Source organism: Mercenaria mercenaria, chromosome 4 (genome assembly GCF_021730395.1).
Source record: "Mercenaria mercenaria strain notata chromosome 4, MADL_Memer_1, whole genome shotgun sequence".
NCBI classification, from domain to species: domain Eukaryota; kingdom Metazoa; phylum Mollusca; class Bivalvia; order Venerida; family Veneridae; genus Mercenaria; species Mercenaria mercenaria.
The window spans coordinates 96,635,876-96,661,197 of record NC_069364.1 but is presented as its reverse complement, the minus strand read 5'-3'; the positions used below and the strand labels follow the sequence as shown (position 1 = coordinate 96,661,197).

Genomic DNA, 25,322 nt, shown 5'->3' with positions numbered 1-25,322 from the left:
GTGCCAATAGTTGGTATTTGTTAAAACACACCAGGACCGGAAACAGTAATACGTCTTGCGGCAGAATTCAGTTCGAGCGAAAATTATTGCGAATTATTCAGCAAAGCGAATAACTAATTCAGTATGTGTATAAATTAATCAAAACATTTGTGCAATGTGACATTTCGTTAAAAACATATTATTAAGTAAAATAGTTCATAAAATTTGAAAGCGCTATTTCTTGATGCGTACATGGCGCTAAATATCACGCTGACGTGACATTGTTGTGATGATTAAAGCATTGTTAGCCATATTAGAATTAAGAAATAATATATCTCATCCAGTGATTTGTCGTTGAATTAATCATTGTTTGGAGTTCAGATGCAAAGGAATTATATCACGAGGGCGCAGCAGGAGTGATATAATAATCAGGGGTCACGCTGTCGATCACCACTTGAGCCATTTGCGACAAAAAATTAAATGTGGCTCCGAAATTTTCTAATTGGCGAAAATGGCCCGAAGCTATGTCTGTATGCAAAACTACAAATATTGTCAGTTTTACGAACCAAATGGTGTAAAAAATCAATAATCTGTGCAGACAAACAACATCCATTATTGAAAGGGAGGGAGCCAATTTGCAAATTTTTTATTTGATCAGGCAGTTAATTGGCGATAATTAGATTATTGAATAACAAACTGGATAATTATAATCATCATTTTGTGCGCTTCCTACGATTTTATGAGCAATCAGCCGTTAGACGATCTATACAGTAGCAAATTTTCAATGATTGCCGAGGGTTAGTTTGGGCAAAAACAAATCAAAAATGCTTTAGATAAGCAGAAATTGTAAGTATTGATTATAACTATGATGATAGAAAAGCAATAAAACATAGGTATTTTATCAAGTATTTAATTCTAACTTACCTTTTCCGTATTTGTCACCCGTTTACGGACCGTGATTTTCGGATATTTCTGTCATTTCTGACGAGATTTTTTAGTGCAATCTTAATAAAAAGCCAATAAAAAGTCTACATTTAAGAGAAATATGACAACTGTTGCAAAAGGAGCTCTTATTTTGAAGTATTTTTCGAGAATAAAACATGCGAAAACATGCGAAGGCATTGAACCCACCCACTTATAGGCAATGTGCAAAATAAGACACTGCATAAACAAAATTTCTTCTTTTCTGACATCTTTATTTTAAATGTGATTTTCAGAATTTTTTTATTAAATGGCAGATGTTTATAAAAATGATAATTTTAGAAGTTAACAAAAATTGATTTTCTAAATAGCTTTCTAAAGGGTTACTAAGAAATATGTAATAACTACATTAATTTCTTGAGTGGTATGAGTATTTTGGTACATATAATGTAGTCCTACATGAACGTCAGTGCTATGCGCTTCGCCGTTTTGGCCTCATAATTTTATCTTCGGAAAAAGCAGTGGCTCAGAGAAAAAAATTCCCAGTGTGAACCCTGATAATACGCATCTGAACGACAAACAATGATTTATTCAAGAGCAAATCACTAAATGAGATATATTATTCCGATTCTAACATTTACCAATGATTTTTAAGTACATTCTTGACGACATTCATTAACAACAGCTGTCACATGAGACAGCGCGCTCTACTATTTCGATGCTGGATACTGAAACTGGGCACATCTGAGGAAACTCGAGTTGTCACTGGAGTGTTTAATGACTCCAATTGCGGATGAAGATATTGCACAATAGCCTGAGTCTATGTCAAAAATATCAATTTAAAGTAATGAGGTGTAAAGATAAAATGTATCAAAACACTATATAAGTATATCCTAAGCAAAAAGGGGCATAATTCATTAAATATTGGTGCCAGAGTTATGCACCTTGTGTCATATGGTGTGGGTGATGATGTTAAACAACTATTTTAAGTTTGAATCAAATCCATTCAGTAATAACAGAGACAGAGTGAAAGTACATCAAAACTTTAACCTAAAATTCTAAGTAAAAAGGGGGAATGATTAATGAAAAATTAGTGCCAGAGTTATGCACCTTGCATCATATGGTGTGGGTAATGATGTTGAACAACTATTTTAAGTTTCAATCAAATCCATTCAGTAATAACAGAGACAGAGTGAAAGTGCATCAAAACTTTAACCTAAAATTCTGAGTAAAAAGGGGGAATGATTAATGAAAAATTAGTGCCAGAGTTATGCACCTTGTGTCATATGGTGTGGGTAATGATGTTGAACAACTATTTTGAGTTTCAATCAAATCCATTCAGTAATAACAGAGACAGAGTGAAAGTGCATCAAAACTTTAACCTAAAATTCTAAGTAAAAAGGGGGAATGATTAATGAAAAATTAGTGCCAGAGTTATGCACCTTGCATCATATGGTGTGGGTAATGATGTTGAACAACTATTTTAAGTTTCAATCAAATCCATTCAGTAATAACAGAGACAGAGTGAAAGTGCATCAAAACTTTAACCTAAAATTCTGAGTAAAAAGGGGAAATAATTCATAAAAAATTGGTCCCAGAGTTATGCACCTTGTGTCAGATGATAAAGGTAATAATGTTGAACAATTGTTTAAGTTTGAATCAGATCCATTCAGTAATAACAGAGATCGAGTGAAAGTGCATAAATCTTTAACCTGAAATTCTAAGTAAAAAGGGGAATAATTCATGAAAAACTGTGCCAGAGTTATGCATCTTGTGTCATATGATGTGGGTGATGATGCTGAACAACTACCGGTATTTTAAGTTTGAATCAAATCCATTCAGCAATAACAGAGGTGGAGTGAAAGTGCACCAAAACTTTAACCTGAAATTCTAAGTAAAAAGGGAGAATAATTCATGAAAAAATGGTGCCAGAGTTATGCTTCTTGTGTCATATGATGTGGGTGATGATGTTGAACAACTATTTTAAGTTTGAATCAAATCCATTCAGTAATAACAGAGATAGAGTGAAAGTGCATCAAAACTTTAACCTGAAAATCTAAGTGAAAAGGGGGGATAATTCATGAAATATTGGTGCCAGAGTTATGGCCCTTATGTCAGATGATGTGGATGATGATGAGGAATAAGTATTTCAAGTTTGAATCAAATCCATCAAGTAATTACAGAGATAAAGTGAAACAAGAGGGCCATGATGGCCCTATATCGCTCACCTGTTATCATTGCACTTGAGGACAAGAAGGTCCTCAGAAAAAATATAGATCTAAGTCCAAAGGACAGGAACAACAAAGGAAAGATATTTAACAAAAAATAAAATAAAAATTCTAACAAGGTACAGATATGTCAAAATACACCTAAAAATTGGAGGTACCATCCATGTTGTACCACAGAAAAGTGGTCTTGGTTTTTCCCTACGGCCAATAATAAAAGTTACTAAAAATAAGCTATTTATATTAACGTAAAAGGGAAGTAATTAAAAAGAAAATTATTGTAAGTGAACAAAAGAAGGATCTGCCAAATAAATCTGTTGACATAAATGAAATTTCAGATCAGCATCTTCATTAGTTACGGAGATATACCCATTTTAATTTGAAATAAAGGGAGGTAATTTGACATAAAATCAGTCCATAGTTATCTACCCTGATTGGCTCAGTCCAACTAATGACAATAATGAAATTTCAAATAAGTCCTATAAGTACTTACTGATATAAATCCATTTTGACTACAATCAGGGGAGGTAATCAGATATAAAATAACTCTGGAACCTACAATTGGATCTGCTTTCTCATGGAATCCAACATTTATTGTTGTTGAAGATATTTTGGAAGTTTGTATCAAATAAAACCATAAATGAAGTCTCTATATGGCTGCAAAAGCCAAAATAGCCAATTTTGGACCTTTAAGGGGCCATAACTCATGATGGAATCTGGCCAGTTCAAGAAAGGAACCAAGATCTTGTGGTGATACAAGTTGTGTGCAAGTTTGGTAACAAGAGCTGTCCGTAAGACAGCCAAGCTCGACTATTCGAAATATTGTCCCAGAGGCAGGAAAATATTACCCAAAAAGGTTAAATATCAAAAGAGTTTTGAGTTTAAAAGGGGGAATAATTTGACCAAAATGCATATCAGTTATGGGACTTGCTGCTATCAACTAGTTTTATAACCCCTAAGGCACATGTGAAGTTTCAATTCAATATCTGCATTAGTTTTGGAAGTAGAAACTTGCATGTAAAACTTTAACCAGAATTTTCAAAGTCCAAAAGGGGGCATAATTTGCCCAAAATACATGCCAGAGTTATGGAACTTGATCCAGTGAGGTAGTTATTGATCTAGAAAAAGAAAAAATAAGTTTCAAATCTATACCGGTATGCCTTTTAGTAATAGCTGTATGTACTTGCACGCAAAACTTTAACCAGAATTTGCTAAGTCCAAAAGGGGGCATAATTTGGCCAAAATGAAGGTCAGAGTTATGGGATTTGCTGCTATCAACTAGTTTTATAACCCCGAAGACACATGTGAAGTTTCAAATCAATATCTGCATTAGTTTTGGAGATAATAATTTGCATGTAAAACTTTAACCAAAATTTTCTAAGTCTAAAAGGGGGCATAACTTGCTTAGAAAACATGTCAGAGTTCTGGAACTTGACCCAGTGAGGTTGGTTATTGATCTAGAAAAAGAAAAAATAAGTTTCAAATCTATATGCCTTTTAGAAATAGCTGTATGTACTTGCATGCAAAACCTTAACCAGAATTTTCTAAGTCCAAAAGGGGGCATAATTTGGCCAAAATGAAAGTCAGAGTTATAGGACTTGCTGCTATCAACTAGTTTTATAACCCCGAAGACACATGTGAAGTTTCAAATCAATATCTGCATCAGTTTTGGAGATAGTAACTTGCATGTAAAACTTGAACCAAAATTTTCTAAGTCCAAAAGGGGGCATAATTTGCTCAAAATACATGTCAGAGTTATGGGACTTGACCCAGAGAGGTTGGTTATTGACCTAGAAAAAGAAAAAATAAGTTTCAAAGCTATATGCCTTTAATTGATGGCTGTATGTACTTGCATGCAAAAACTTAACCAAGGTGTGACGCCGACGCTGACGCCAGGGTGAGTAGAATAGTCGAGCTAAAAATCAAATCATAAATAAAGCTGCTATTGTGCAGACAAGGTCAAAATAGCTGATTTTGGCTCTTTCAGGGGCTTTTAACTCTGGAACCCATTATGGGATCTGGCCGGTTCAACAAAGGAACTGAGATCTTATGGCAACATAAGTTTTGTGCAAGTTTGATTCAATTCAAATCATAAATGAAGCTGCTGTTGTGCAGACAAGGTCAAAATAGCTAATCCTGGCCCTTTCAGGGGCCATAACTCTGGAACCCATAATGATATCTAGCCAGTTCAAGAAAGGAACCAAGATCTTATAGTAATACAAGTTGTGTGCAAGTTTGGTTAAAATCAAGTCATAAAGGAAGCTGCTATTGTGCAGACAAGATCAAAATAGCTAATTTTGGCCTTTTCAGGGGCCATAACTCTGGAACACATAATGGGATCTGGCCAGTTCAAGAAAGGAACCAAGATCTTATGGTGATACAAGTTGTGTGCCAGTTTGGTAAAAATCAAATCATAAATAAAGCTGCTATTGTGCAGAGAAGGTCAAAATAGCTGATTTTGGCCCTTTCAGGGACCATAACTCTATAACCCATAATGGGATCTTGCCAGTTCAAGAAAGGAACCGAGATCTTATGGTGATACAAGTTTGGTTAAAATAAAATCATAAATGAAACCACTATCGTGCAGACAAGAAATTGTTGACGGACGGACGCACTGACGACGGACGAAGGGTGACCACAAAAGCTCACCTTGTCACTATGTGACAGGTGAGCTAAAAAGAGAAAGTGTAAAAAAACTTGAACCAAGGTGGGGATGCGGAAAGACGCCGACGCCGGGTCGAGTAGTATAGCTCTCCTTATACTTTGTATAGTCGAGCTAAAAATTCGCACATTTTCAATCGGTTTCTTTTCCAGTGCGCCGCTATGCTGTTTGACGCCATGACGTAATAACTGTGACGTCAGAACAGTGATTTGTTGTATAATAATTCACTGTTTTCTTCCTTCAAAGTTCTTTGTTTAATAGGAAAATGAATCCGATCATGTTAGAATGAATAATATTTAATCAATGAACAAATTTATCAGCACTGTGGTTTATCAGCACATCAATTATTGAGCTCACTACTCCTAGCTTGATGGTCCCTTGCCCTCCGTACTGTGCCAAACCATAGAGGCCTCTGAAAAACTGAAACATTTGTGTCCACAGAAAATGACAGCTAACAGAAAGCTTACCTTTTCAGTCTTGCATAACTGACAAAGAGTTGGGCATACGCCTCATTGTTTTTATGATTAGATGAATTCAGCTCCTGGAAATGAAGAAATCAATATAAATTGGTTCTGGCAAAAAAGATACTACATTTGTGTACTTCTGTATTAAATTAAGAAAAACCAGAGGACCAAGATGGTCCTGAATCGCTCACCTCTTCCCACATGACCCAGTTTTGAGTATGACGTCATTTTTTCTATTATCTGACATAGTGACCCAGTTTTTGAGCTCATGTGACCCAGTTTTGAACTTGACCTAGATATTATCAAGATAAAAATTCTGACCAATTTTCATGAAGATCCATTGAAAAATATGGTCTCTAGAGAGGTCACAAGGTTTTTCTATTATTTGACCTATTGACCTAGTTTTCGAAGGAACGTGACCCTGATTTGAACTTGACCTAGATATCATCAAGGTGAACATTCTCACTAATTTTCATGAAGATCTCATGAAAAATATGGCCTCTAGAGAGGTCACAAGGTTTTCCTATTTTTATACCTACTGGCCTAGTTTTTGACCGCACGTGACCCAGTTTCGAAACTGACCTAAATATCATCAAGGTGAACATTCAGATCAATTTTCATGAAGATCCATTGAAAAAAATGGCCTCTAGAGAGGTCAAAAGATTTAAATAATTTTAGACATACTGACCTAGTTTTTGACCGCAGTTGACCCAGTTTCAAACTTGTAATATTATTTGACCTACTGACCTAGTTTTTTATGGCACGTGACCCAGTTTCAAACTTGACCTAGATATCATCAAGGTGAACATTCTGACCAATTTTTGTGGAGATCCATACACAAGTATGGCCTCTAGAGAGGTCACAAAGTTTTTCTATTTTTAGACCTACTGACCTAGTTTAGGACTGCACATGACCCTGTTTCGAACTTGACCTAGATATCATCAAGATGAACATTCAGACCAATTTTCATACAGATCCCATGAAAAATATGGCCTTTAGAGAGGTCACAAGGTTTCTCTATTATCTGACCTACTGACCTAGTTTTTAAGGGCACATGACCCACTTTCGAACTTGACCTAGATATCATCAAGATGAACATTCACACCAACTTTCATACAGATCCCATGAAAAATATGGCCTCTAGAGAGGTCACAAGGTTTTTTTATTATTTGACCTACTGACCTAGATTTTGAAGGCATGCAACCCACTTACGAACCTGACCTAGATATCATCAAGGTGAACGCTCTGACCAATTTTCATGAAGATCTCATGAAATATATGGCCTCTAGAGAGGTCACAAGGTTTTTCTATTTTTAGACCTACTGACCTAGTTTTTGACCGCACGTGACCCAGTTTCGAAGCTGACCTAGATATCATCAAGATGAACATTCAGACCAACTTTCATACAGATCCCATGAAAAATATGGCCTCTAGAGAGGTCACAAGGTTTTTATATTTTTAGACCTACTGACCTAGTTTTTCACCCCATGTGACCCAGTTTCGAACTTGACCTAGATATCACCAAGATGAACATTCAGACCAACTTTCATACAGATCCAATGAAAAATATGGCCTTTAGAGAGGTCACAAGGTTTTTCTATTATTTGACCTACTGACCTAGTTTTTGAGGGCACGTGACCCAGTTTCGATCTTGACCTACATATTATCAAGGTGAACTTTCTGACCAATTTTCATGAAGATCTTTTGAAATATATGGCCTCTAGAGAGGTCACAAGGTTTTTCTATTTTTAGACCTACTGACCTAGTTTTTGATGGCACGTGACCCAGTTTTGAACTTGACCTAGATATCATCAAGGTGAACATTCTGACCAATTTCCATGAAGATCTTGTGAAAAATATGGCCTCTAGAGAGGTCACAAGGTTTTTCTATTTTTAGACCTACTGACCTAGTTTTTGAAGGCACATGACCCAGTTTCGAACTTGACCTAGAATTTACCAAGATGAACATTCTGACCAACTTTCATAAAGATCCCATGAAAACTGTGACCTCTAGAGATGTCACAAGGAAAAGTTTACGCACGGACGACGGACGCGGGACGCTGCGCGATCACAAAAGCTCACCTTGTCACTTTGTGACTGGTGAGCTAACAAGTTAATTTCCTATTTGATTTCTTTTTTAAATGTATTCTGATTTCAAAGCATAAGTTGTTTAGTATTAATTGTTTGATAGGTCTCAAGATTTGTATTATTTTCAAACTCTAAAAAAGCTTTCTTTAGTTATATGTAGAAATTGAAATAGAAAGAAAATTTAAATGTATTCATACTAAGCAATTTAAAAACTTTTTATCTACATTCACATTATTTTAGCAATAAAATACATAGAAAAGTCCCCCTTACAGAAATTTAAGCCAAAATATAAGGAATTTAGCTGTAATTTGTATCATGCACATAAATAAAACACTGCTTGATCATTATCAGCATCTAATTTAATACCAATTACGACCTGTTTATATATCAAACTTTTTTCTTTTCCATGCATGTTACACCAAACTCGCATATTTATTCTTACAGTAAAAAAAGAGCACAGCCTTTCGGGTGCAACGCTCATCTGATTTTTTTTATAATAGAAACTAGAGATGCTTTTGAGAAAAGCGCATGTCTCCCACAACTGCCCCTATGAAAAATGTTAGTTTCTCTAGATGTTTTAGACGAATGGATCCAATTAGATGGTCTGGATGAGTGGATCCAATCAGTAATTCAAGGGCCATAAATCAAAAGTGCCTGGGCGGATTTGGCTAGTTATCAAACCTGGGTAAGGTCTTATGGCCAAACACATTTTGTTCAAGTTTGGAGAAGATCGGATGAGAAATGTTCGACTTAGAGAGCGGACAAGAGTAAAAAGGCCGATTTTTCGATAATTCAAGGGCCGTAACTCTAAAATGCCTGGACCGATTTGGCTAGTTATCGAACTTGGCCGAGGTCTCATGGTCAAACACATCTTGTTCAAGTTTGTAGAAGATCGGATGAGAAATGTTTGACTAAGAGTGCGGACATGAGTAAGAAGGCCGATTTTTCGATAATTCAAGGGCCGTAACTCCAAAATGCCTGGACCGATTTGGCTAGTTATCGAACTTGGCCGAGGTCTCATGGTCAAACACATTTTGTTTAAGTTTGGTGAAGATTGGATATTAAATATTCGAATTAGAGTGCAGACAAGAGTAAAAAGACCAATTTTTGGTAATTCAAGGGCCATAACTCTAAGACGCCTGGACCGATTTGACTAGTTATCGAACTTGGCCGAGGTCTTATGGTCAAACATATTTTGTTTAAGTTTGGTGAAAATCGGATGAGAAATGTTTGACTTAGAGTGCGGACAAGCTTTGTGACAGACACAGACTGGAGTAAATCAATATGTCTCCCACACCACTGTGTGGTGGGAGACATAATACCGTCCTACCAATGATTTTCTAAGTCTAAAAAGGGCCATCATTCTTGCAAAAAGCAGGATAGAGTTATGTTTCTTGATGTACAGCATCCGTTTATGATGGTGAAAAATTGTTGCAAGTTTTAAAGCAATAGCTTTGATAGTTTATGAGAAAAGCTGACTTAAAAATAATACTCAACCAAGAAAACTGATTTTCTAAGTCCAAAAGGGGCAATAATTAATGCAAAAAGCAGGATGGAGTTATGTTTCTTGCTGTACATGGTCAGCTTATGATGGTGGAACAAGTGTTGCAAGTTTCAAAGCAATAGCTTTGATAGTTTAAGAAAAAAAAGTTGACCTAAATATAGAACTTAACCAAGAACAAAAGGGGCCATAAATCTTGCAAAAAAGCAGGATGGAGTTATGTTTCTTGCTGTACAGGGTCAGCTTAAGATGGTGAACAAGTGTTCCAAGTTTCAAAGCAACAGCTTTGATAGTTTAGGAGAAAAGCTGACCTAAACATAAAACTTAACCAGGCAACGCTGAAGCCGACACCAACGCAGACGCCGAGCAAGGGATGACAATAACTCATCATTTTTTTCCCAAAAAATCAGATGAGCTAAAAATGAATTATTATTTACAAGCTTTCTGCGAAGGCAGAATCACTTGCCGGCAGCAGGTAAAAAGTTAAACCAATTACAACTTATCATAACAAATCAAACTTTGACGTTGATCTGAAGACTTGCTTCAGTAATGCTCAATTTTCATATGATCAAGTCTGGAGAAAAATATTATACCTGAAAGGCTTTGTCAAAGAGGTCTGAGAGGACCTTGTGTTGAGTGAGATCATTAGGAAAGCCGACATTATCTTTCACATGTTGAATGTACTCTAACCACTCCTCCGGATGCTTAAGATTCTTGCATTCTGAAAATCATCAGGATGGTCTTATATGTTTATTTCATAGTACTTTTAAATGTTAATATTTTATATAGGAAAGCAATGCTAGACTATTAAAAAGCCTTGTCATTGAAAGAAGTTCAAATTTTTATGAACACCATTTTCACATGTTGAGAAAACAATATTATCACCAAAGTCCATAAACAAAAGGGCCAAGATGGCCCTAGGTCGCTCAGCTGAGAAACACATCATAACACACCATAACAGTGTAAATATGTTTGTCCTAGTGATTTCATGGAAAAAAATATTCTGACCAATTATCATTAAAATTGGAGCAAATATCTTGAGTATAAATAAGTATTTCTTTTATTTGACCTAGTGACCTAGTTTTTGACCCCCAGATGACCCATATTCGAACTTGACCTAGATTTCATCAAGGCTATCATTCTGACCAAATTTCATGAAGATCAATTGAAAAATACAGCCTCTATCGCATACACAAGGCTTTTCTTTGATTTGACCTAGTGACCTAGTTTTTGACCCCAGATGACCCATTTTCAAACCTGACCTTGATTTCATCAAGACACCATTCTGACAAAATTTCATGAACATCAGTTGAAAAAATTTAGCCTCTATCACATACACAAGGTTTTTCTTTGACTTGACCTAGTGACCTACTTCTTGACCCAGATGACCCATCTTCGAACTTGACCTAGATTTCATCAAGGCAATCATTCTGACCAAATTTCATGAAGATCAATTGAAAAATACAGCCTCATTGTATACAAAAGGGTTTTCTTTGATTTGACCTAGTGGCCTACTTTTTGATCCTAGATGACCCATATTCAAACCTAGGGCTGTCATTGATTGGGTCTTAGGCATATCGACGATACCGATATATCAGAAGACAAATATCGATGATACATCGATATATCAATTATTAAGTTTGATTAACAACCTATTTGTTCATATTCATACTATATACCTTCCTGTAAATGCTATTTTTAGTTTTATTGCCTACTTTTCGTATTACTGTTTGATTGTGTTGTATTTGTATTTATGAAAATAAAAGAAACAAATAAAAATTAATAAAATCTTTCATTTTTATTTTGCCTTCACTTCTCTTTCGCATTTATCTAGATTTACAACTTTGTAAGCTTAATTGCTTTTAAGGGTCTGAGTATTTATCTGGATAGTTTTTTCTCTCTGTAAAATATCGATTTTTGAAAATTGCAATCGATAATCAATCGACAAAAAAATATCGTTGATATATCGATATCGTTTCTATCGATGACAGCCCTATTCAAACCTGACCTAGATTTCATCAAGGCAATCATTCTGACTTAATTTCAGGAAGATCAATTGGAAAATATAGCCTCTATTGCATACACAATGTTTTTCTTTGATTTGACCTAGTGACCTAATTTTTTACCTCAGATGACCCATTTCCAAAATCGACCTAGATTTCATTAAGGTTATCATTTTGACTTAATTTCAGGAAGATCAATTGAAAAATACAGCCTCTATCGCATATACAAGCTTTTCCTTTGATTTGACCTAGTGACTTACTTTTTGACCCCAGATGACCCATATTTGAACTTGACCTAGATTTTATCAAGGCAATCACTCTGACCAAAATTCATGAAAATTAATTGAAAAATACAGCCTCTATCGCATACACAAGGTTTTTCTTTGATTTAACCTAGTGACCTAGTTTTTGACCCCAGATGACCCGTTTTCAAACTTTGCCTAGATTTCATCAAGGTAATCATTCTGACCAAAATTCATGACGATTAATTGAAAAATACAGCCTCTACCACATACACAAGGGTTTTCTTTGATTTGACCTAGTTTTTGACCCCAGATGACCCATTTTTAAACTCGGTCTAGATTTCATCAAGATAATCATTCTGACCAAAATTCATAAACATTAATTGAAAAATACAGCCTCTATCGCATACACAAGGTTTTTCTTTGATTTGACCTAGTGACCTAGTTTTTGACCCAAGATGACCCATTTTTGAAATCGGCCTAGATTTCATCAAGGTAATCATTCTGACCAAAATTCATGAAGATTAATTGAAAAATACAGCCTCTATCGCATACACAAGGTTTTACAGATGACAGAAGCCGGACATCAAACAATCAGAAAAACTCATCTGAGCATTGCTAAGATGAGCTAAAAATAAAGTCAACAAATTGATATCTGTTGATCATATTTTGACACTTAAGTTAAAAATAAGCATATTCCTGTTTAAAGAAAAATCAAAATAATTCAACTGCATAAAGCAGATGCTTTAAAATTGACCTTACCTGTAATGTCAAATGTGAAGGTGTCTTCTGAGCGTTTCCTTGAAATCTGGCTCAGTCTCTCCTTCAGGTGTGCTAGACTCATGATTTATATTTCTCACATTATCTAAAATGAGTAAAATAATAGCAAGTGATTGCAAGGAAGCTACATCATCTGCTTTAACTCTCAATAACTGTGCTCTTTGCTCCCCCCAAAAAACTTTAAATCCTAATTATAGTGGCATCGCTTTATAGAGTCAATGCTACTAGCCTCGACACTTCAATAACAAGAGCTGTCCGTAAGACAGCCAAGCTCGACTATTCGAAATATTGTCCCAGAAGCAGGAAAATATTACCCAAAAAGGTTAAATATCAAAAGAGTTTTAAGTTCAAAACGGGAAATAATTTGACCAAAATGCATATCAGTTATGGGATTTGCTGCTATCAACTAGTTTTATAACCCCGAAGGCACATGTGAAGTTTCAATTCAATATCTGCATTAGTTTTGGAGATAGAAACTTGCATGTAAAACTTTAACCAGAATTTTCAAAGTCCAAAAGGGGGCATAATTTGCCCAAAATACATGCCAGACATATGGGACTTGACCCAGTGAGGTTGGTAATTGATCTAGAAAAAGAAAAAATAAGTTTCAAATCTATATGCCTTTTAGTAATAGCTGTATGTACTTGCACGCAAAACTTTAACCAGAATTTGCTAAGTCCAAAAGGGGACATAATTTAATCAAAAAACATGTCAGAGTTATGGGACTTGACCCAGTGAGGTTGGTAATTGATCTAGAAAAAGAAAAAATAAGTTTCAAATATATATGCCTTTTAGAAATAGCTGTATGTACTTGCACGCAAAACTTTAACCAGAATTTTCTAAGTCCAAAAGGGGGCATAATTTGGCCAAAATGAAGGTCAGAGTTATAGGACTTGCTGCTATCAACTTGATTTATAACCCCGAAGACACATGTGAAGTTTCAAATCAATATCTGCATTAGTTTTAGAGATAGTAACTTGCATGTAAAACTTTAACCAAAATTTTCTAAGTCTAAAAGGGGGCATAATTTGCTCAAAATACATGTCAGAGTTATGGGTCTTGATCCAGTAAGGTTGGTAATTGATCTAGAAAAAGAAAAAATAAGTTTCAAATCTATATGCCTTTTAGAAATAGCTGTATGTACTTGCACGCAAAACTTTAACCAGAATTTTCTAAGTCCAAAAGGGGGTATAATTTGGCCAAAATGAAAGTCAGAGTTATAGGACTTGCTGCAATCAACTAGTTTTATAACCCCGAAGACACATGTGAAGTTTCAAATCAATATCTGCATCAGTTTTGGAGATAGTAACTTGCATGTAAAACTTTAACCAAAATTTTCTAAGTCCAAAAGGGGGCATAATTTGCTCAAAATACATGTCAGAGTTATGGGACTTGACCCAGAGAGGTTGGTAATTGACCTAGAAAAAGAAAAAATAAGTTTCAAAGCTATATGCCTTTAATTGATGGCTGTATGTACTTGCATGTAAAAACTTAACCAAGGTGTGACGCCGACGCCAGGGTGAGTAGAATAGCTAGACTATTCTTTGAATAGTCGGGCTAAAAATTAGCCTTACTCATTTGCCTTATTGATCGGGATGACTTATTTTATGATCTGATATGTTATAGTTGTCATCCCTCTAAGCCTTAATACCTGTATCTGCATTTTACTATTAGGAAATCAAAGACATTAAAAAATCCAAAAAGTCATAGTACTGGTCAGACTTACTTGCTTTAATAAATTAAACATTGATATTCATGTAGAAACTTCAAATGGGTTGAATAAAACTCATAATTTTAAATAAGAGACTTAAAGCTTCGGAAATATGATACAACATGTGCGAGGAGATATCAACCCTGACACCGGTTTCAATACAAAGCAGACTGCCAATGACATTAAACTGAAGAAACAAAACACAAAATATACATTCATAAAATGTCAGCGAGGCAATTTTATGCTTTTATGTCAACATAAATAAAATTCATTATCAGAGATGTAATCATTACATAATTATACTTTGTACAAGTACTAGAAAACTTTCCCAAATGATTCCATTGGGGATTTCCTAACAGCAAATTTGAAATATGCAGAATAAGTTTGGAAGTGGCTAGGGGTCCGGTAACCAGACCTCTAGACAACCTGTACTGGGAGATCTAGAGTTCTGGTAATTGATAAACATGTACTATTAGGAACTGTAATACCAGTGTATAAGGTAATAGCTGGTTAAAGTTATGATTAGTTGACATAAAGTTGCCTTTATTTCATCTATTATTCCTTCTCTTGAGAAGGAATATTATAGCTCAGTAAGTCACACTTGACTGAGCTACTGATACCGAAAGCTGTTGTCATTACAAGCTGTCCAATAAAACTCCGTGACCTTAGAAATAACCTCTGACGTTAGACTATTCTTTCCTAACTGAGGCGACTGTCTAACTGAACGCGTTCCGTGGATTACATATTGCTAAACCCGAGGATGTTATTTCCTCCATTCTTGAGGAACATAACATACATTCAGTCGACCAGATCATAGACATATATCAGCAAATTTAAATGTAAACAACTAAATATTATCGTTACCTTGAAATGCATAGTTAAGGTAGTTCTGCACGTTTGATAAACCGGAAGTGATGGCGTAACGTCATTTATCCGGAAAACGTAGGATAAAGCCTGGATTCGGGGTGCGGATATGAAAATCATTTTAGGAATTAATAGCAACCTGTGAGTAAATTTATTACAATGACACTGTTATGGTCTTTCAAAAGTTAAAATATGATATTTAAACATCTGACACGTTAAAATATTCAAAATAATGTTTTAAAATTAGTGTGAAAAGTGCGGTTCACTTCAGTCATGGTCAGATATCTCAAAAATAAGCACACGGACCTGTACATTTCATTTCACCACATTATAGGTCATATGTTTATTTACAGCTTTGAGTAGTTTCATTAAATTCTACATTGTAGAAAACTTTCTGTTCGCGAAAATGTTATGAAAGTTATGATTTTCCCATAGACTTCCATTATGAAAAATAGCGTGAGGTCCAAATTTTTCAAATCAGTCTAGCAAAAAATAAAGCACACGACCCTATCTTTTTTATTTGCTAAATTTTCTAGGAATATTCTGAAGTTTTGAAAAATCAGAATTTAATCGAATTCTACATCGTAGAAAATATTTCGACCCAAACGTGCAGAACTACCTTAATATATGAAAACAAACCCCATTGCGATCCTCTAATTATGCGCAACAAATTCGCGCATTGAATCGTAATTGATTAACCGGGTCAATGTCTTATTGCCGTATTTACTCTACTGAAAGTGGTAACAGATTTAATTTGTTGTTGGATTTGTGACAGGGTGATGTTTATGATGTAAATTTTTATATTATATATAATGTTTAAAATAAATATTCAAGATACATTTAACATTTAGACAATGAGATTTATGTAAAGGTAATTAGTTATAAAGCATTAGCTTCAGGCTGATAGTAATTGATAAGTCTTTGAATGTGGGTTCCATACAGGTGTTACAAATTGATGCATATAATCTATGTCTACAATACTGGACCAACTATTGAGGATAGTTATGCCTGATTAAGGTTCAAAGAAAGTAACACCTACTTATCAAGTTCTTTGAGTCTGGGAGTTCTAGTAGCAGAAACCATATTGGGATGAGAATAAGTAATTATGATTGATATGGGAAGCTACATGTCTATTGGCTAATATTTGTAAAAGGGTGTGTTAATACATAAAAATCTTAGGGGCTGAGGAATGAATGAAAGAAGGGAGTTGAAGTCAGAGGAAAGAGGTAGTGATAGAAGGAGGTACATTGTAGTGTTAGAAGTTTGACGGAAGAATATTAGTAAATAAATGCAAAGTTACAAGTGATGGACATGGATATTGGAATTAAATATTGAAAATAAATATAGTAGAACACAGAAAGCGAGTTGTATGTGTTAATTCCCCAAAATGAGCAGGGCCTATGCTGCCGATCGCCAATGTCGCCATTTGCGATAATTTTAAGAATTTGGCGCTAAATTTTGCGAACTGGCGAAAATATGTGGCGCATAGTTTTTTTCCTCGGCATTTGTTTTTTCCGTAGGGATATAAGCGGCCCAAGAATTGGTTCCCGATACACGTGTTTACCTAGACGCTGGTAGTGAATAAAATCGATAACCAGTCTAGGCGGTGTATTTGACAATTCGACTATTGAAGTTGGTTGACACTTTGAGAAGATAATTGCGTAATAATGTGTGAATTGAAGATTAATCAGTAATCAAAACATCTGCCAGCTTGTTTGTTTGACCTCTGCCGAGAATTCACCAAAATTAACGCCGATTACGGTGTACTTTATGTGTTGCGATTTTTTACAAAAAAAAAAAAGATTGTCATGTTTGTGGCATGCAGTTGTATGACTGACGAATTTTAAATAAGTACGAAAGATACATTTAATTTGTTACTTTTTTGCAAGATAATTTTTGATTCCTTAAAATTAAAACACATCGGCCTCAATTTGCATCCTGGACCTGGTTAATTTCTTTGAAATTGAAATGTTCAGAAACTGGAAGGTATCACTTGCTACTGGCTTCTTAAAAATCATTAGAAGAGTGTTCAACTCGACCTTTTAGAATAGACAAAAATCCGAATTTTCCTTTCCGACAATAAATGAGTCCTGAAATATTGGTAATTCTGACATGGATAGATATGATTCTTAAATTAGAGAATGATTTGTGTCATTTTTTATCCAACTACAAATTGAATTTACTTCTACAATAAACTAATACACCTTCAAAAGTTGTTATTATTCCTAATGAAATTATTTACAATATTTTATTTCTCTATGCACACTATGACAGCCAACTTAAAGAAATAAAAGTGGCTCAGAACTTTGGCTCAAAAATGGCTCTAAAGTGGCTCCAACTTTTTCAAATTGGCGAAAAGGTTGGCGACAAGTATGAAAAACCCAGAGGAGGCCCTGAATGAGTAAGAACAGTCATAATACTAAAGACACGAATCTGAGCCGGTTACAGATTTAACAATTTATGTTAAATAACTATAGCGTAAATACTTACTTGAAATTTTTTGGCAGTATAAAACAGACATTGCAACCAAAATTTATGATCATTTTATATTTATATAGATATGCCCTAGAAGGAACTTTTGCTATGCCTTAACTTGTTTTTATGAATAATAATCAAATATTTTATGTATAAAACTAGCTCTCACTTGGGTTCAATGCATATTGAATATAGAATTTTAACAGAGAGTTTCGGTAGTCAACGTTATTTATTTACTCAAGCAGTAAAACCAATCCAATAATTCATGAGCAAAGACTAAATCCATGTCTTAGATACTGAAGAAAACATTATTATTTTTATTCATCAGTCCCAAGAAAAACAAGATAGACAATAACAGCTTCCGATTATGGCATACAAATTGCTATTAATTATTTGTCAAACTTGCAATAGTGTTTTCCCGGGATTAAAGAATTAAAAACACTTCTGTTTCCTGTGACTAACCATGTACCTAAAACACAAAGAAAAGTACTAGGAGCTGCGTTCAATAAATGCTTGATGACCCCGGTGGCATCCTTGTTGATAGATCTTCCAAAACGAGGTCAAGGTCAAACTGAGGTCAGGTGATGTTTGAAGATGAGGAATGGTCACAGGTTACATCTGTATTAGTATCAATTCATTCTTGTAAGCGGTATTGATGCTAGACGAAATGGTCCCATTTGGTTAACCAAGAGATGGTCAATAAGAAGCAACCTAAGTCCAAAACGAGGTCAAGGTCAAACTGAGGTCAGGGGATGTTTGAAGATGAGGAATGGTCACAGGTTACATCTGTATTAGTATCAATTCATTCTTGTAAGGTTAACCTCCTACGGACGGACGAACGGACAGAACAATCACTATATGCCTCCCGCATCAGTAGATGCAGGGGGCATAAAAACAAACTTTTGAAATGATCTCCCGTTTAAAGATAAAATATAGTCTGCTCTTTGTATACAATTCTCAGAATTTATAATGATTACCGGACCTCTAGCCTGCACTGTACTGGTTGTCTAGTAGTCTGGTACGGTAACCGGACCTCTAGCCTCTGGGTCTAGATGGACCTCCTAGCCACTGCCAAATTATAAGTTTGGTCATGATTAGGACAGCGACAGTCAAAAGTTATCAGGCCATCCTGAAACGTCCTATTATTTGGACTACAATAAACAGGCTGGTAACATTGCTGATCAGGGGTCACACATTAAACCGGAATCCACCTAAAAACCGAAATACACCGGAATACACTTTCTATAACCGGAATACACCTGTATTTTTTTAATTAAAGGTATTTTTGAAGGTTTTTTGATATAATTCAATCATATATATATATCATAAATAATCAACATACCAAAGGAGAATACAATACGTTCACGCAAAACGATTTTATAAGAGATTGAAATTCAGCGACCGCGCGGGAAATTACCATGACCGAAATACACGCGTATTTCTTCAACAAATGCCATTTTTGAAGTGGTTTATGACTGAATTCAAAAATATATATCATAAATAATTAATTTTCAAAATGAAATTAAAATACTTTTGCGCATTACGTTTTGTACATGATTGAAAATCGGCGAAGGCACTGGAAATTTGCGTATTCGTAAATGAATTTCCATGCCCTAAAATTCTCTAATGTACACCCGTATTTCTTAAATAAATCGTATTTTTAGGGTTTATGATAGAAATCAATCATATCTAAAATAAATAATTAATTTACAGAAATATACATGTACAAAGATGCATTTAAATCCGCAACGACATCGTATTGCTTTATTTAAAACCACATTTCTATTTACGTTCACGAGGTCACGTACACTAACAGAAATCTGTTTGCCAAAAATCGTTTTACTCCATTTATTTAAATTGCTGCCGCTTTTTTATTATTTAAGTTTTTTTTATTCTGTTCTTTGTACTTCCTGGTCAAAAGTCTGAATTTTATGGCCATAGTATGTATCATTTATTTACTTTTAGAAAGAAATAAGTAATTAAGATCGCGCTGTTTGAAGTTTTACAAATAATTATGTGAACATTCGACCGTTTTTATAGAATTTTCCCTACATTACTGTCGATATCTTATTAAAATCGTTATAGAATTCAAACTGTATTACTTCTTAAGCGGTGTTGAAAACTTGAAGCGATAATATTAAAAAATGAATACACTACGCGCGTTTTTTTTGTACGTGTTGATTAACAAAAGTAACGTCGAGCGATGTAAATTAGATATTACGATAGGTCGCACGTGCTCGTGGAATAGTAAATTACCGGCATGATGTTTTGTATCTTTACGATCTCGGGTAAATTCCAGTCAATCCGAATAATAAGTTTGTTGACGTTTTTCACGATGTAATTTCTGAATTTTGGTAAAGTTACGACGTAAAAACACTTTTCCTAAATTTCCAGAGTGGACTGGAATTAATAAAACTGATTTTAACAAAATAAGGAATTCTGTAAATGAAACACTGAAAAAGTATTTAAATGAAGACTATGTTGATACAGGAAAACGACTACGATACCCGAGACATTATGATCGAGACTTAGGAAGGAGGAATCAAAATGTTTAAATCTACAATATATCGCTGTTTTAGCAAAACATTGAATTAGTATTGATACGTTAAAGTACATGAAAAATAAAAAATTATACTGAATGTACCTGTTTTTCTTCAATTTTTCAATTTGCAATTATAACGACAAGTATGAAATTAAACAAAAGCTTATCATATTTAATTGCACTTACCTTGTCAGACATTATTTGTCACATGTCGCATATGTGTGCTTACAAATATACTGATTAATTGATATAATCAATAGGTGTGATAATCCAATCAAACTCGGGACTAATCAGAGGCACGTGTTTGTTACGCTGCATATATTCAAAGGATCTTAATTGTGCTTTGGAAATAAGCGCAGTAAACGTTTTTATATTTAAAAAAGTTATAATCTCGTATACAGAATTAACTTTCAATAAACTTCTCTCAAATATTCATTCATATTTAATCTGATTGAACATGGTTCTACAACTTACAAAAAAATGATAAAAAGTGTTTAAGAGAATACTATCTATTTTTTAAAAAAGGACGAGTGCATTTATGTTATGGAAATTTCCGTGCGCTCGCCAAATCCAAATCTCGTATAAAATCGTTTTGCGTTAAAGTATTTTATTTTCCTTTTGTAAACTTATTATTTATATTATACTCGAATGATTTCTGCAATAAACCCTACAAAAATACCATTTATTAATAAAATACGGGTGTATTTCGGTTATGGAAATTTCCCGCGCGGTCGCTGAACTTCATTCTCGTATAAAATCATTGTGCGTAAACGTATTTTATTTTCCTTTCGTATGTTAATTATTCATGATATTTATGATTGAATTATATCAAAAACCCTTCAAAAATACCTTTAACTTAAAAAATACAGGTGTATTCCAGTTATAGAAAGTGTATTCCGGTTTTTAGGTGGATTCCGGTTTAAAGTGTGACCGCTGATCAGGCTTTCGACATAAAAACTAATATTTCTTGAAAAATAATGAAGATATTTCTTTCAAACTTGGCCCATTCATTATGCATAACATATGATGCATATTAAGACAGAAATAATTCTGTTGCCTTCAGTTTTGATAGATTAGATTTACTTCCCTTTTTCAGATTTTTATGATGCATAATTTTTGAAGTCCAAAACAATTATGTTTTAATGCAATGTTTAAAACAGAAAAGGGTTCAATGACTTTCTATTGCTCCAAACTTGTGCGCCAATACCTTTATACTATATATTTAGGATTAATACTTCCAGTTCAGATGTATGAACAATTTTTTTTACAACTAACATTTTTCTATATCGGGTGGGCAAACGCCGAGCGTCCATGTTTTTTGTAAACATTGTTTTTCTAACGGCTTAAACTTTGTTAAAACACAAACGATATCAATAATTTTTTATCAATGGAAAGGATATAAAACAAGCAATTTATTGATTACTATTAATTATAATTTCGAAATAAAATGGTTTTATTATGAACGCTCAACTTAGAGTGGTTTTTTCTACAAGTTTGGAGCATTGCTACGCCGCTATTAAAATCATATGTCATTTAAAATGGTTATTCATTTTAAAAAGATATTTAAATGAGAAAATATGAAAATCGTAAGCAATTCAAAAAGTTTTGAATTTTTAAAATCCATAAACAGCGAAAAGTTATTAAAAATTCCAATCCCATACACAAACATGTAAAAACATTTGTTTTGCCAACCACCAGATAAACAGGTGTTAATGCGTGATGTCACGGCGATCTCTCCTTAGACCTATAAAATGTACATTCATGTACTAGCACAATAATTTAGAGCATTAAAAAGCCACTTAACCCTTTTTTGTTTTAAACTTAGCATTAGAACAATTTTTTTCGGTCTTCAAAAATTATGCGTCATAAAAATCTGAAAAGGGTAAGTAATTCTACCAAACTGGAGGTAACCCAAGTTATTTTTATTTTAATAAAAGTTGTATCATATGTAATGCTTAATAAATGGACAAATTCTGAAAGAAATATCTTCATTAACTTTCAAGTAATATTAGTTTTTATGTCGAAAGCCCGATCTGGCAATGTTACCAGCCTGATAAAAATATACTCAATGTGTCAGTTTATGGGCTAGAATGCACTTTACTGGTACGCACTTCCTGCTAGGATAGTAGACAAGCTTACTGTCGCTGAGTGGCTGCTTTTTAATTTCTGACTTTTGCAGCCACCGTCACAATATAAAACAAACTGTATAATTCGGATTAGTTCGACTAGCTAGGATAGTAACAAGAGCTGTCACAGGAGACAGCGTGCTCGACTATTTCGATGCTGGATAATGAAACTGGGCATATCTGAGGAAACTAGAGCAATCACTGGAGTGTTTAATGACTCCAATTGTGGATGAAGATATTGCACAATAGCCTGAGTCTATGTCAAAAATATCAACTTAAAGTAATAAGAGAGGTAAAGATAAAATGTATCAAAACACTATATAAGTATATCCTAAGCAAAAAGGGGCATAATTCATTAATTATTGGTGCCAGAGTTATGCAGCTTGTGTCATTTAGTGTGGGTGGTGATGTTGAACAAATATTTTAAGTTTGAATCAAATCCATTCAGTTATAACAAAGACAGAGTGAAAGTGCATCAAAACTTTAACCTAAAATTCTAAGTAAAAAGGGGGAATAATTAATAAAAGATTGGTGCCAGAGTTATGCACCTTGCATCATATGATAAGGGTAATGATGTTGAACAATTGTTTAAGTTTGAATCAGATCCATTCAGTAATAACAGAGATAGAGTGAAAGTGCACCAAAACTTTAACCTGAAATTCTAAGTAAAAAGGGGAATAATTCATGAAAAATTGTGCCAGAGTTATGCATCTTGTGTCATATGATGTGGGTGATGATGTTGAACAACTATTTTAAGTTTGAATCAAATCCATTCAGTAATAACAGAGGTAGAGTGAAAGTGCACCAAGACTTTAACCTGAAATTCTAAGTAAAAAGGGGGAATAATTCATGAAAAAATGGTGCCAGAGTTATGCACCTTGTGTCATATGATGTGGGTGATGATGCTGAACAACTATTTTAAGTTTGAATCAAATCCATTCAGTAATAACAGAGGTAGAGTGAAAGTGCACCAAAACTTTAACCTGAAATTCTAAGTAAAAAGGGGGAATAATTCATGAAAAAATGGTGCCAGAGTTATGCACCTTGTGTCATATGATGTGGGTGATGATGCTGAACAACTATTTTAAGTTTGAATCAAATCCATTCAGTAATAACAGAGGTAGAGTGAAAGTGCACCAAGACTTTAACCTGAAATTCTAAGTAAAAAGGGGGAATAATTCATGAAAAAATGGTGCCAGAGTTATGCACCTTGTGTCATATGATGTGGGTGATGATGTTGAACAACTATTTTAAGTTTGAATCAAATCCATTCAGTAATAACAGAGATAGAGTGAAAGTGCATCAAAACTTTAACCTGAAAATCTAAGTGAAAAGGGGGGATAATTCATGAAATATTGGTGCCAGAGTTATGGCCCTTATGTCAGATGATGTGGATGATGATGAGGAATAAGTATTTCAAGTTTGAATCAAATCCATCAAGTAATTACAGAGATAAGTTGAAAAAAGAGAAAGTGCACCAAAACTTTAACCAAGGTGGGGACGGGGAAAGACGCCAACGCCGGGGCGAGTAGGATAGTTCTCCTTATACTTCGTATAGTCGAGCTAAAAAAGGTAGGATGTGCCATGTTACAATCATTAAAATAAAAAATGTAACAATAATTATTCATTAAAGAAAAACGAAAAACGGGGGTGTGGGGGCAGTAGCCCCAATAAGAATAAATGGGAAGTATTTATTTAATGTGCGTACCGGTAAAGTGCAGGTGTCCCAGTTTATGTATTGAAAAACATGTTCAATGAAACTTGAAAGGGACATACGGTACTGTAACGAAAATTATACGACATCGCTGTGAACGCAGTGGTCAAGAGGACTTAGACACTTTCCTACTGAGGTGAAGGCCCCTGGTTCGAATCCTGGCTACTCCCATAATTTGCGGTGTTTTCTTGGGCAAGGCACTTTATCAGGATTGCCTGTTGACCCAGCTGTAAATGGGTACCAGCAAATTGCTGGGGGTAAGGTTTAATTGGTTTTAACTCTTCTTAAAATAGGGTCGCTCAAAAGCTCTACAGAGCTTATGTTAATTGTTTCACAAAGAGACGGTAAATAAAATTTATACCTTTATCAGCACATGTTTTCGCGACATTTTTTTTTCAGTGGATTATCAAAGATAGATACACATGGTCATATAGGATACGCTCTAATACAATAGCTAGATTAAAGAAATAACTCAAAACATATAATGTAAATAATAAACAGGGTTTAAGCATACTTACAAAAAAAATTTTAACATTGCTTTTCAAAACAAGCGCTGCTTCATTTCATTGGTCGCTGAGACGGTGCATAAATTTTATTATTTATAACGATAAAAATTTTCCGGGTTAGAGAAAACTAAATAAGTTCAACAAAAAAAAAAAAAAAAAAAAAAAAAAAAAAAAAAAACGTTTCTGGTTATGAGCCTTTTCTAACTTTAAAACTTTTGTTGCCACCTATTGAGGATGAAATAACTTTTCAAAACCTGATTTAGATTTTTAAAAAATCTGATAACTTCGGAAAAAATGTTCCACAAAAAAATAAAGAGCTACTGTAAATCACATTGCTAATTTGCCTCATATACCCTGGTACATTCAGAACATACAGGAGTCTGATAAATGTGCGTAGATACAAGATATAAGATACAATTTTAAAGTCGGTGTTACATATACAGACAACATTAGCTATGTATAGCTATTGACCCACATAAATAACAAAAGTATATTTAATAACATCATAAAGGGGTACCT

At 34.3% G+C, this 25,322-nt stretch overlaps 1 protein-coding gene across 1 annotated transcript in view; it reads right to left on the bottom strand.

Moving 5' to 3' along the window:
* The window catches only part of LOC123552493 (dual specificity protein kinase TTK-like), a 53,996-nt gene extending 29,117 nt beyond the window's left edge, over positions 1-24,879 (bottom strand). Inside the window, exons 1-4 of the mRNA XM_053542000.1 lie at positions 24,816-24,879; positions 12,848-12,950; positions 10,434-10,561; positions 6,255-6,328 (exon numbers count right to left, since the gene is read on the bottom strand). Coding sequence (XP_053397975.1) covers positions 6,255-6,328; positions 10,434-10,561; positions 12,848-12,929 — 284 coding nt within the window. The 5' untranslated portion in view covers positions 12,930-12,950; positions 24,816-24,879. The remainder of the gene's footprint in view (positions 1-6,254; positions 6,329-10,433; positions 10,562-12,847; positions 12,951-24,815) is intronic.
* Between the last annotated feature and the right edge of the window lie 443 nt (positions 24,880-25,322).